Here is a 14,356-nt window from a genome sequence, read left to right on the forward strand (position 1 = left end):
AACCACTGGCTCTGAAAGCTTGCACATTTTGTTCATTTTCATGTGTTGTCTCCTGCTGCTGTTTGGTGATTAGATTTTTGATTGACTTATCCAGGTCTCTTTGTTTTGTATGGTGTATGGTGCTTCTGTTCAGCAGAACTGCTTGGTAGCTGTGCATACGGTTTGCCCTACATAAATGTTGTACACACCTGACTCTCTAAAAACAATCTTGTAACTTTTCATGCATCATGAGCGGGCAGGAACGCCAGTTTCAACCGATACCTCTGAAGAATGCATCCTATTTTACTAGTCACAATGCTACTGTAGGGAAGAAATGCTGCTAGATTAGATTACATGTATTTTTCATTCCAATTGCTCCATAGTGAGGAGATCCTCTGGGATATGGAACATGTCTGGAAACAAGAATACACAATAAATATTTGCAAAATGAGAACAGATTTCGTAATGTACCTTCCACAGATCCCAAGTAAAGTGCACTTGTGGATGTGGAATCAGTCAAAAAAGACAAAATCTTAAGTATATTTACATTTTAAAGGGTGTAAAACTTGTCACAAAATATTAAATGGTTAGCATATTCTGCCAAGACATGAAGCATCCTCTGCTAATTGCACATCAAAACATCCCTATGAGAATCATCTCACTTTTTGGGTCTATGGAACAAAAATTGAATCTAATGTTATCTAATCTTTGGACACTGCTGCCTTGTGTATGTAAAGTGGACACCCAAAGTGGACACATTTCCCGTCTTGGTAGTAAGAGGACAACAGCAGTGACAGTTGTTATAAGTTTGAGAATTTTGCCACAACTGACAACATTAACTTTTAAATTTCCACATTTTACTCAACAGTACAAGGTTTTATAAACATCATATTTCACTAAAAAGGGCACTTGATTGGGATTTTTTGTAAAGGATCACTCATACATTTTTTGCTTAAAATATTTCTGGATCTGATGTTTGCTGTTCTTATCTCTTCTTTCAGTTTAGATGTTCTAACAAGTTTCTTCAAAACTGGTGTCTATCAGCTACAGTTTGTCTTAGATACTCTTCATCAGCGGTTCAGACGATACCTAGCATGCAGCTGAGTAAACATGATGAACACATTCATGTCATGGATGCCAGTACAAATGTGTGGAACATCATAAAGGACATTACAGAGTCAGGAGTATGTAGTAAATGTCTCTTAAAATGAAAATCAATTTTATCTTTTCTTCATAAACAAACTGCTTCCACTTCACATTTCACATTACATTAAACATTATTCACTGGCTTGATAAAATTATGCTATTATTGTGAATTTTTTTCTTTAGCTACAGGAGGACCCATTCTGTCTTTGTGATATTAGTGATGTAATAAAGAAACATGAGGAATGGAAAGTGCAGATGCCCAGAATCCAACCATTTTATGGTATGTTTCAATCTGTTTTTTTACAGAGTATAAAAAAAATTTCCCTAAGGATAAAGTTTTTTCTCACACTAATTGGTTTTTGAGAACTGTGTATCTTTAAACCCAGTGCACCAAATTTTTAATAAATTACATATTTACAGTTTGTTTCAAAATTTTCAACAACCTCTGCTACTTTTGCAGCAGTGAAATGCAATGACAGTCTGAATGTGATCAGAGTGCTGGCTGCACTGGGAACTTGCTTTGATTGTGCTTCAAAGGTGAGTTGATGAGTGGATTCTTTAATTGGTCATTTCATATCATTTATGTGTTGTCAGAATAGTATATTAGACATGTAGTTTGTTATGGGTATAGTAGGTTGATAGCGAGAGGTGCAGAACATAGCATAAATTCTAATGATACAGAACATGTACCTTACTCTTGTAAATAATTCCTAGGCAATTACATTCAAACATCATCAAATTAAATTAGTTACAGCCTTTACTTATACTAGACAGATCTCTGCAGTTTAGACGTACAAAAGTTGAATAGTACATGACATTCATATTGTTTGGTTATTATTACTCTTATATATATCGGCTGGTCCTGATAAAAAACTCATTGATGCAGCAACAGCCAGCCATCAACATGACAGTCAGGCTCTTATTAAACTGTACTTTGTTCTTAGTAAAACTTTTTGTGCTTAGTGGTACGTTGCTGAATGTTTATATTCCTAATATTGGGCAACTTTTGGGACTGTCTTTAGTTCATAAACTATATAACTAGTCCAGAATGAGATTTTCACTCTGCAGCGGAGTGTGCGCTGATATGAAACTTCCTGGCAGATTAAAACTGTGTGCCCGACGGAGACTCGAACTCGGGACCTTTGCCTTTCATGGGCAAGTGCTCTACCCTCCGCTGCAGAGTGAAAATCTCATTCTGGAAACATCCCCTAGGCTGTGGCCAAGCCATGTCTCCGCAATATCCTTTCTTTCAGGAGTGCTAGTTCTGAAAGGTTTGCAGGAGAGCTTCTGTAAAGTTTGGAAGGTAGGAGACGAGATACTGGCAGAAGTAAAGCTGTGAGCACCGGGCGTGAGTCGTGCTTCGGTAGCTCAGTTGGTAGTGCACCTGCCCACGAAAGGCAAAGGTCCCGAGTTCGAGTCTCGGTCGGGCACACAGTTTTAATCTGCCAGGAAGTTTTATATAACTAGTGTTACACACTTTTTGACCTGGAAACTTCAGTTTGGTATGAGATGTTACCCCATATAATATGATACCATATTACACAATTGATAAAAAAATTCAAAGTGTGGTAGCTTCTGTGCTGTCTGCATCTGAAATTAGTCCCATTAGAAATAATTTATTCAATTATTTTAACAATTATGAGGCAAATATTTTCAATAACCCACATAGGACTTTTTGGTTCCCTCTGCTATCCTGCTTTAGTTTCTGGGTGAATATTTCCCAACTCATCTCCTTTTCTTCTTTCACAATTTTCTTTGCTTGGTGTTTCTTTGGTCAGTATTCCTTCTTCAGTGTTGTCACCTTGCATTCATCTTTTGGTACCAACTCCTGGTTCTGATTTCTTTTTTCAAACTCCATGTTTTTCTTTGCCATATTACTTTTTTTAATTGCATCTTTTACTCTGTTGTTACACTAACTGGTTTCTTTGTCTTTCACTTTACCCTTTGTTTTGCCGCATACCTGCACAGCACTGTTAACAACTGATGTTTCAAATAGGTTCCACTCTTCCTCTACACTACCCCTTTCAGTTTTTGGCAATTTTTGTGTTACTAGATTTTGGAAACTTTTCTGATTTTCTTCTTCTTTCAACTTCCACTCCTTAACTTGTCACATTCTTTATACAGCATTCAAACTTTTCATCTTGTAATGTAGATCAGCTGCTAGTAGCTTGTGGTCGCTACCAAGTGCTGACTTGGTAAGATTTTTAGTGTCCCTTACTTTTCCTCCAATTAATTTGTCCATTGATATATAGTCTATAATTGTTTTACATTTGCCATTCCAACCATATCTAGTAACCTTATGGCTATCTTGTTTCTTTAAGAATGTATTCTTCTCTAAAATATGATTCCTTATACACAGATTTAGAATTTCCTCAGCCTCAAAATTTCGTCTTCCATATCCAAAAGGGCCCATCACCTCCTCACATCCATTTCTATGCATGACGATCTGAGCATTCAGATCGCCAATTATCATAGTGTTATCTTCTCTTACTTGGTCTTCCAGTTCTTCAAGGAATTCCCCCCCCCCCCCCCCCCTCACTGCACCATTGCTGAGGTGCGTACACTTGGAGTATAATAAAACTATTCTTTCCCAAGTTCACTCTTGCTCTAATTATCCTTTCACTTACAAAGCTCTCATCTGCAACTGGTTCAATGTCTTTGTGAAACACAAACCCCACTCCATTTTTTGCCTCTTTATTGTACCCACCTCTCAGCAATTAAGAGTTTTTTCCCTTCCACTTGGTCTCACTCAATCCAAGGATATGAATCTTTCTCCTCTCATCATGTCTACAATCTCTTCAGTCTTTCCTGTCAAGGTTATTACATTTAATGTTCCCACTCTCAACTTGTTTTTGTGTTTTTGTTGGGTTATAGTTTTCTGTTCTTGTTTAGTGTATCTTCTTGCATTCCTTGGTTTTTCTTCAGGCTGTGAAGAGCTGTCATTCATTCCAGGAGAACAATAAGTGCTGTCTACATTAGGTATTTTTAATCTGAGGCTCGTTCTATGATTGAAAGCAATGACAACTTTTTCTCATCTGCTGGCCTGCTAAGCCTAATGCAACTGAGGATTTTCTCTCAGAGTTTACTCCCTCAGCCTTTGAAGATCCCTCTTCACCACAAGGCAGTGGTTCCACTCCTCATTTGCCCTTAGGAGGGAAAGGGTGCCTCCTCCGCCAGCTATGCCATACCAAAGATGTTCTTCTGTGCCATAGCTGCCATTAAGTACTTTGCCATATCTGTGGCAAGGGTTTGATAATGGTAAGGAAGAGGTAGAGGTTTAGGATAGATAAGGTTGTCGTGGGACACATTTCATCTGGCTCCTCTCCTTTGGCCAAACTGCTATATGGGTTATTGAAAAGTAAAAGATCTGATAGAGAAGATGTAAAAGTGATTGAAACAGAGTATGGGGTTATTATCAGGGACTTGGAAGGTATCAGAGAAGAGATGAAGAATTATTTTGAAATCTTACTGAATGGGGAAGATGCACAAGAAAGTGACACCAAAGTCATTGAATTAGAGGAAGAGCAGGATCCAATCTCTTGGTTAGAAACTGAGAATTCCCTGAAACAGATGAAAAGTGGGGAGGCAGCTGGAGGCAGTGAGCTGACAGCAGATGTGATTAAGGCTGCAGGAATCCATGGAATACAATGGGTACACCAGATGCTGAGGGTGATATGGAAATAAAACAAAGTGTTGGATGAATGGAAAAAAGGAATTATAATACCATTGTTCAAGAATGGTAGTAGAAAGAAATGCACCAACTACTGAGGAATCACACTGTTATCACAGTGCCTTAAGATAATGAAAGACTGGCTAAGTTTCACGGAAGCTCGAAATTTACTGTGGACATCAATGCAAGATGCTGCAAATCAGGTTCCTTTCAGAGTATGCAGACACAACAGCGCTTTTCTTAGCAATCATACACAATCGCTCACTTGACGAAAGGTCTGTTCCTAAAGACTGGAAAGTAGCACAGGTCACACCAATATTCAAGAAGGGAAATAGGAGTAACCCATTGAATTACAGAGCCATATCACTGATCTCAATTTGCAGTAGGATTTTGGAGCATATACTGTACTTGAACATTATGAATTACCTTGAAGAAAATGACTTATTGATACATAATCAACACGGATTCAGAAAATATCGTTCTTGTCCAACACAGCTAGCTCTTTATTCCCATGAAGTAGTGAGTGCTGTCAACATGGGATCTCAGATCGATTCCTTATTCCTAGATTTCCAGAATGCTTTTGATACCATTCTTCACAAGAGACTATTAATCAAATTGCATGCATATGGAGTATCATCTCAGTTGTGTGACTGGATTCAAGATTTCCTCTCAGAGAGGTCACAGTTCGTAGTGATAGACGGTAAATCATCGAGTAGACCAGAAATGATATCTGGCATTCCGCAAGGTAGTGTCACAGCCCTCTGCTGTTCTTGATTTATATAAATGATCTAGGTGATAATCTGAGCAACCCCTTAGATTGTTTGCAGATGACACTGTAATTTACTTTCTCATAAAATCATCAGACGATCAATTCCAATTACAAAATGATCTAGAGAGAATTTCTGTATGGTGCGAACAGTGGCAATTAGCACTAAACAAAGAAAAGTGTGAGGTCATCCACATGGCTACTAAAAGAAATCCGGTAAATTTTGGGTATACGATAAATCTCACAAGTCTAAGGGCTGTCAATTCAACGGAATTACAATTACAAGCAACTTAAATTGGAAAGACCGCAGAGATAATATTGTGGGGAAGGCGAAACAAAGACTGTGCTTTGTTGGCAGAACACTTAGAAGATGCGACAAACCCACTAAAGAGACGGCCTACGTTACACTTGTCCGTCCTCTGCTGGAATATTGCTGTGCGGTATGGGATCCTTACCAGGTAGGATTGAAGGAGGACATCGAAAAAGTGCAAAGAAGGGCAGCTCATTTCATGTTATCATGCAATAGGGGTGAGAGTGTCACTGATATGAAATGCAAGTTGGGGTGGCAGTCACTGAATCAAAGGCAGGTTTCTCTGCGGCAAGATCTATTTACAAAATTACAATCACCAACTTTCTCTTCCAAATGTGTAAATATTTTGTTGACACCCACCTACATAGGGAGAAATGATCATAATAATAAAATAAGAGAAATCAGAGCTCGAATGGAAAGGTTTAGGTATTCCTTTTTCCCACATGCCATTTGAGAGTGGAATGGTAGAGAAGTAGTATGGAAATGGTTTGATGAACCCTCTGCCAGGCACTTAAGTGTGAATTGCAGAGTAACCCTGTTGATGTAGATGTAATGGAGAAGGTCATAGAAAAAAGATTGCAGAAAATTCTAGAACACCAATTACAGGAACAATGGCATTGGTTCAGAAGAAATAGGGGAAGAATAGGTCTCATTTTCTCCCTCTGTCAGTTAATGGAGAAATATTGGGAAAAAGGAAAGGACTTGATAGTAGTATTCATGGATTTGGAAAAAGCATGTGACAGTGTACCAAGGGATAAAATATGGGAATGCTTGAGAAAACATAATGTTCCTGATTCATTAATTAAAAACGTCCAGATGCTGAACGATGGTTGTGAGAGCAGTGTACAAGTAGGAGGTGGAAGATCAAAATGGTTTAAGACAAAGAGAGGTGTTCAGCAAGGCAGTTTACTCTCCCATTTACTCTTCATTACACTTATTGACACAATCATGAATGAAATCTAGGAAGAAGAAAATGAAGATTCCAATGCTTTTGTTTTTAAAATTTAAAAAATTCAAGTTAACTGTGAGTTGGAACAAGACAGTGGCAATGAAGATGAGCAGGTCACCCACACCTTGTCACATCATACTGGAGAGGAGGAAGGTTGAATGTCTGAAAAGCTTCAATTATCTGGGTAACAGCATATCACGCGATGGAAGTTCCAAACTAGAAGTCTTAAGTCTAAGTCTTTAGCTTCTTCCACCAAGTACAAAATCTAATTTGGGACAAGAAAGTCCCTCAAAAAGCCAAACAGACCATGAAAGAAACTTATCTCCAGCCAATCATGATGTATAGTCTGGAGGCCTGTGTCAAAAATAAGACAGAAGAGAGTTAAATACAAGTATGTGAAATGAAGTTCCTTAGGTCAGCTGTACAAAAAACTAGGAGAGACAGAGTCAGGAGTGATTATCTAAGGAGAAACCTGCTGGTGACATTGACTACAGAGGAGAGAATGATTGCTTTGAGACTGAAGTGGTTTGGTCATGTGAAGTGAATGCACCTGACTTGAACTCCACACCAGTATTTGGAGATGGATGTACCAGGGAGAAGACCAATTGTGTGGCCTAGAAATAGATGGACAGATCAGGGTAAGGAAGATCACAAGAGGAGAGGAGTAATGTGGGATGTGGTGGAGAGGGCAAAGCTATACCAGGACAGAAACCAATGGAGGCATATCGTTCACAAAGTTCCTAGCTGGTTTGCTGGATGGAAATCCTGATGATGATGATGAGGTAAATCTTCTCAACTTAATTTTTTAAAAGTTCTAAATGCCAAGACCCAGCACTATTAGCCTCTTCTACCTGAGTTTACTCACATTTTGAATGTGCATGGTTTGAAAGTTCTCAAAGTAGATGCCCCCTTTTTTTTAAAGAAAAGAAATTGGCCAGTAACCATTAACCAATTCAAGATGCAAACAGTAATTTCATGTGCAGTGTAAATTTATTTACATGCATATACATATTCTATTCATCCACTTGTGATTGCATAATGGGTGAAAATAGTTTTGCATCTCAGCAAAACTGCTGCATTCCACATCACATATGATCTGCTATATGAGGTTTGTTCAAAAACTTCCAGAACATTCGTAATTTCATGCCAATGGTATGTTGGAGCAAAATGTGGTTGGCATCCCTGCACATGCCTGTGTTTAACATGTAACTGCTGGAAGTTATATTGTTGTATATCTGTCACTTATTGTTCAGTGCTGTATTGAGTAGAACGTTGTGTTGCACAGTTTGCGAATTTCAAGACGGCAGAGTTAGAGGAGCAACAAGTCTGCATTAAATTTTGCCTGAAACTCAAGAAAACCTTTACAGTGACACACCAAATGATGCAGCAAGCCTACAGTGGTGGGTGCTTAAGCCATACTTGGTGTTACAATTGGTTCACATGGTTTCAAAATGGCTGGACATAAGTTAAAGATGCCCCTCGCTCAGGATGTCCTTCGATGTCTGCCGATGACCATGTCAGGAATGTCAAAGAAATCATGTGTGCCAATCCTAACACAGCATTTTGGAATGCACCGAGTTACCACCAAGTTCATCCCACAGCTCACGAGTCAGGACCAGAAAGCCCTTCACCTTACAAACTGTGAAGAGCTTTTGGATTGTGCAAATGAGAATGAGATGTTGTTTAAGAGAATTATAAAATGATCAGATGTGGGTCTACATTTGTAATGTTGAGACTAAGATTATGCCTTCATAATTGGTCAGGAAAGGTTCTCCAAGACGAAAAATAGCTTATCAGGTCAGGTCAAATGTCAAAGCCATGCTGATAGTTTTCTTTGACTTTGAAGAACTAATTCATCTTGAATTCATGCCACAGGGACAAACTGTTAATTGATGATACTATCAGGATATGTTATGATGCCTTGGAGAAAATGCAAGAAGGAAACAGCCTGAAATGTTGTGAGACGATTCATGGCTTTTGCATCATGGTAGCGCACATGCACATTTATCTCTGTTGGTTCATGACTACTCCACAAAAAATGAAATCACTGTGCTGCCTCATCCTCTATACTCTCCAGACCTGCTTTTTTAATTTGCAAAGTTGTAAACCACATCAGAAGATGAATATTTGCAATGATACATGAGGTAAAAGAAACTTCGCAGGTGGCGCTTCATGAAATCCAGCAGTAGGCATACCAGTACTGATACTGGAAGTACAAAAGGCATTGGGAGAGGTATATCAATTGTGGAGGAGAGCATTTCAAAGGAGGCTATGCACAATAAGTGAAAAGTAAGTGCAGAAAATTTTGTGAACAAGGTTTCAGAATTTTTTGAACAGACCTCGTATCTATTAACATCTAAGCCTATACCCAGAATTTTTCATCTAACCTCCCTTCGGCTGCCTTTTTTTAGGGTAATGACTCATGTTGTAGTGTGTCCAACTATTTTATCTATATCAGCAACAGGAAAACGTAGATTGCTACTCACCACATGGAGAAGGCATCAAGTTTCAGCCAGGCACAATGAAAAAGTATGGAAGCACTGTTCAGCTTTCAAACTATGCCTTCATCAGAAAGAGAAAACGCACACACACACACACACACACACACATACACACACACACACACACACACATATTCATGCAAGCACAACTCACACACACGTGGCCATTGTGAACTTTGGGTACATGAAAATGTGTCGATGTGAGTGTGTTTTCTTTTTATGGTGAAGGACATAGTCTGAAAGCTGAAAAGTTCTAGCATACTTTTACATTGTGCCTGTCTGGGACTCATCGCCTTCTCTATGTTGTGAGTAGCAATCTATCCTTCCCATGTTACTGTGATTCCTTCCTGGACTTCCCATTATTTTATCTGTATGTTTGACAATTCTTTATTAGAATTGTAGTGCTTATATTCATTGAGAAAATGAGAGAATTCCTTGCAGAGAAAACAAATGGCAACCCCAAGGAAATTTGCACTTGTAGAATATGTAGTAAAGCTAGATTGAACATTATGAAGATAAACCCCACGAAGTTTAGTTTGAAGAGGGAAAATTAAACTGTTAAATTTAATACAAATAGTACCTTTATAGACTGTATAACAATCACAAAATTTATAGGGATGAATGTTGGTTGTCAGTTGAAGTGAGCACAGAAATATGCTAAAGCAAACAGAATATCATCAGCGTGCAATGGCCATAGACTCCGTCATCAGTGTGTAACAGCCAGTGCCTCTTACTTACATGCTCTTCATATGCACAGTGAATTATTAGATATGAATTCATTTATAGGGAACATATCTACAAAATATTAACATAGCTTTCAAACTACAGAAAAGAGCCATAAGAATAATAACCAAAAATAGTAATTAGGCTCATTGTAAAGGTCTGTTGAAACTATTGAGGATTTTAACTGCACCATGTGAGCACATTTACAAGTACTATGTATCAGTAATAACTTTGTTAATTACTGCATGACTAAGGAGAAAGATCTATACTGAACTTACAAGTACCAAGAAAGAATAAACATAAAACTCAAAACTGCATTTACTACCAAGGAATAAAACAGTATGGTAAATTTCCCTAGGATCTTAATGACATTACTGAAACAAGCAGTATGTGTGCCTCATAAGCAATACATTCTATATGGCGAAGGATTGTTTGGATAACACAAAGCAGGGATTTGCTGAAAAATGTTATGCTAGTAAACAAAAACAACAATGACAATGATGATGATGACAACGACAACAACAACAACAACAGTGTTTGAGTTACTACAGGTACAGATGTATTTTCGTGTGGAATCATTTTATCCAAGGAGTTGGCTTGATTGATAGATTCTAACTGTGTCATCCAAATGAAACATAATTGATTCATTTCCATAAAATAAGACAAGAAATTCATTATCTTTGGAATGTAAATGTAATATTATCAAAGACTTTGATGCAAAAATTAAGATTTGTGAATAGTCAAAGAAGTTTGATCTACTGGAATCAACAATCACAACAATTTTTTCCACCCACAAGTGAAAGTTGTATTTTTGCCACTGAATACCACCAGCTTGCCTCAACTGAGGGACCAGGCAGTCATTAAAATTTTTAAATCTGTAAAATGCTCAATCTTTGAATTCAAGTATAATTCATAAACATCATGGTATTAGGTGTTAATACTCAGATGGTAACATTATGGTGTGATATTCAAATAAGAGTGAAAAATTGTCCTATTGATTGGGACATGGTGTGCTCTCAGGCTAAGTTGATTTTTGAGATATTGAAAAGAAGAAGTTGGGAAAGTGGCTACAGCTCAATTGTTTAAAGCTAGCAACAGTTGGTTTAAGTGATTCAAAAGTCACAGTAACTGACATAGCGTTACAGGAAGGGGAGAGGCAGCAAGCACCAATAAAGAGACTGCATTACTCTATCCAGAGGATCTCAAGCCAATGAAAGTGGTTATACTGTCTAAACCATATTTTCTGTAGATGAAACTGGTCTGTTCTGGAAACAGATGCCTAAAAGAATTTTATCACATGTGAAGAGAAAACTTTTCCAGATGGAGTGACAATGATGATTGGCATGAATGCAGCTGGTGATTGTAAATTGAAACATCTCTAAGTTTATTGCTCAGAAAGTTCATGAGCTTTAAAAATGCATCTAAAGTTGCCCATGATTTGGAAGTCGCATACTAAAGCTTGGGCGACAGCTTCCCTTTTTGAGGTCAGGTTTGGTCTACACTTCATGTCTGAAGTCAAATGTTATTGTTAATTAAAACAAATCTCGTTTAAAGTGCTGATATTAATCAACAAAGAACCAAGTCATCCTCCTGTTACTCCATTAATTTCCACCCATATGTGAAAGTTATATTTTTGCCACTGGATACCACCAGCTTGCTTCAACTGAGCAACCATTCAGTCATTAAATTTTTTAAAGCTTACTGCATGAGATGATTGTTTGCACATCTACATGAAATTCTGAGACAAAACAATGAGCTCTCTCATAAAGATTTTTGGAATGGGTTCCATATTTTAGATGCTATGAGAATTATTGGACAACCTTGGAATGTTATTTCACAAAAAAATTTAAATGGTATCTGGAAAAAACTATGACCAATCTCTGGTCCCACCTGAAAATAATTTGTTTGCTTGGTTATCGCTCAACCCCACCTACTGCATAAGTCCAGGGCATTGCTGCACAAACATCATATTGTCTTTGTGAGCTCAGTGTCTCACTAATTATGTAGAGATGCTGGCTCGGTTTTTCGGGCAAGCAAATAGAAAGTTTCAGCATATAAGCTGGAAACCAAACATTGTCCTCAGGCTCCCGATGTCAGCTGACAGTGTTAAGTGTAAGAAATAGTGTGTGGTGTCTAGCGTGTGCATTATCTGTAATGGCTGTCACTGATTAGTGAATTAATAGCATACCATTACCTTCTCCTTTTTGCATTATGATATAACTTCTTTGCAAGAACGTTTAAATAAAACAATATTGCACATTAGGGATAAAATGAATGAAGTTACATTCAGTAGGATGGAAGTTCAAGTCTCCATCTGGAAATACTAATTTAAGTTTTCTATGGTTTACTTGAATAAGTTAAGTCAAATAATGAGATGGTTCAACTTTGATGCTGTGGCTGGCAACCTGTCCCATCCTTGTTAAACAAATCTTGTTAGTATGAATAAAACAACTGCTACTACTACTACCCAGTACTACCGCTATTACTGCGATTACACAACAGTATAAATCTCCTTTCTGAACCCTAGACAGGGATCCAAAGTCTATATGGCAATAATTTTGACTTCTAGTATTGTTGTTACAAATCCCATGGTTGATCATAAACTTATTCGTATCATGAACTACAACTGCTCTTAGTGAGAGAATGTGCTGGCCCCTGAAAACATTCATGCGAAATCTGCAAAATGTGTAGTTTCTGCTTTAGACATGTGGGAATTCCGTGCCACTGCTTTAGACATGTGGGAATTCCGTGCCACATATAACTATTGACAAGTGACTCTGTTTCACAGTGTATGATTTTTTGCCTGGCTGTTTACTCAGACACTGCATTCTGTGCTTTGTGGTAGAAGATTTGTGTTTGTCTTACCATGTAATATTCAGTGATAAAGAGGCAATATTATACAATACCACGTTGTTTCTTAATTATACAGTTCCTGCACTGTATCAGACAGCATTTGTGACCCTCAGCGACTGCAAATCACAGTGCATATGTAATGAACTGGCCACTATGCAACAACAATGCAGCTGATGTGTAGCCATTGAGCATTACAATTTGCAATGTTCTTTCATGAATGCAACACTGTGGCATCTGGTGCTCCCCAATGAGCTTTTCAACAAAATGTTTTGATTAAAAGTGGCAGTGGCACTCAAAAATGCAATGAATTGAAAAGCAATGGCACGGCTAAACAATTGTGTCCTTACCCCAATCATGATTTGGCATCCATCCCAAACTTCCACTGGATCAATACTTCATATGACTCACTATTGTCGATAGCATTCTTATTGTCCACAATGTCATAATTGATGCAGCTAAATTTGTCAAACTCCTCATCAATGTGCAGGCATGAGCAGCAATATTGTCTTAGCATCACCTACAGAAAATAAATATTAAACAGAAAAATCAACACTTCTGCAGTGTCTCTCCAGGATGCCCAAAGAGCAATTGCAACAGAAATATGCAATGAACATTTAACAGATAGAATGCCGTCTCATAGAATGCCGTCTCAACTATGACACTGACTATGAACACCAATTGACCCACAGTTAATACCCGATCACACATTGTGGACATTGTGGTAGCAAAACTCCAACCCAGATACAAGTCATCATGATTACCAAAAAGTGGTAACTGCTGGAACATAAACTCAGTTTAGTGGATAGAATCTTTGTCATTACACAACACAGTCAATGTACTTACTTACTTGACAACAGTGCCACCACGCACAGCCAGCAGCACCAGACTTGCCACGCAATGCTCCCGACATGACTGCTACCAAGTGCAATGTCACAACCTCTGCCTGGGACAGTGTTTAGGGCAACCAATAGCAGAATTAAGACGGAAACTGAAACAACAAAAAGAAAAACTACTTTCAACCATGCTCCACATGCTGCCACCCTGAAATACTGCTTGTATCGTGCACAGTTCGGCAACACCACACTTAACTATCGCTCACCCTGTGACCACCCAAAAGATGTGTAGCTTATTATAGGTGCATCAAGCTGCAGTTACCATGCAAGCCTCCTTGTTTCAAGCATCAACCATTCACTGCATGTCTCATCATCATGGAATAATGGCAGGCTCTGTACCCTGGATCAACTCAGACAACAATATTACTTAATCAATTCAGGTTCAGAAGTTAGTGCAGCACCCCTGAACTCACCCATTGCAGCCTACAGCAAAACAGCCATTTAGCTTAATGCAATGAACAAATTGACTGTCATTGTTTACGGCACTGAAACATACATCTTACATCTGGGATTTGGAACAATGTCGACATGGAATTTTCAAATTGTGGAGGTCAGTGAAGCCATCT

The 14,356-nt window shown here is 38.2% G+C and overlaps 1 protein-coding gene across 1 annotated transcript in view; it reads left to right on the forward strand.

Annotated features, from left to right (window-relative positions):
• Positions 1-996: 996 nt before the first annotated feature.
• Positions 997-14,356, forward strand: part of LOC126416609 (ornithine decarboxylase-like) — a 108,541-nt gene continuing 95,181 nt past the window's right edge. The window contains exons 1-3 of the mRNA XM_050084362.1: positions 997-1,163; positions 1,309-1,405; positions 1,586-1,662. Of these exons, the coding sequence (XP_049940319.1) occupies positions 1,074-1,163; positions 1,309-1,405; positions 1,586-1,662 (264 nt within the window). The 5' untranslated portion in view covers positions 997-1,073. The remainder of the gene's footprint in view (positions 1,164-1,308; positions 1,406-1,585; positions 1,663-14,356) is intronic.

Source organism: Schistocerca serialis, chromosome 8, assembly GCF_023864345.2.
Source record: "Schistocerca serialis cubense isolate TAMUIC-IGC-003099 chromosome 8, iqSchSeri2.2, whole genome shotgun sequence".
In the NCBI taxonomy this organism is placed as follows: domain Eukaryota; kingdom Metazoa; phylum Arthropoda; class Insecta; order Orthoptera; family Acrididae; genus Schistocerca; species Schistocerca serialis.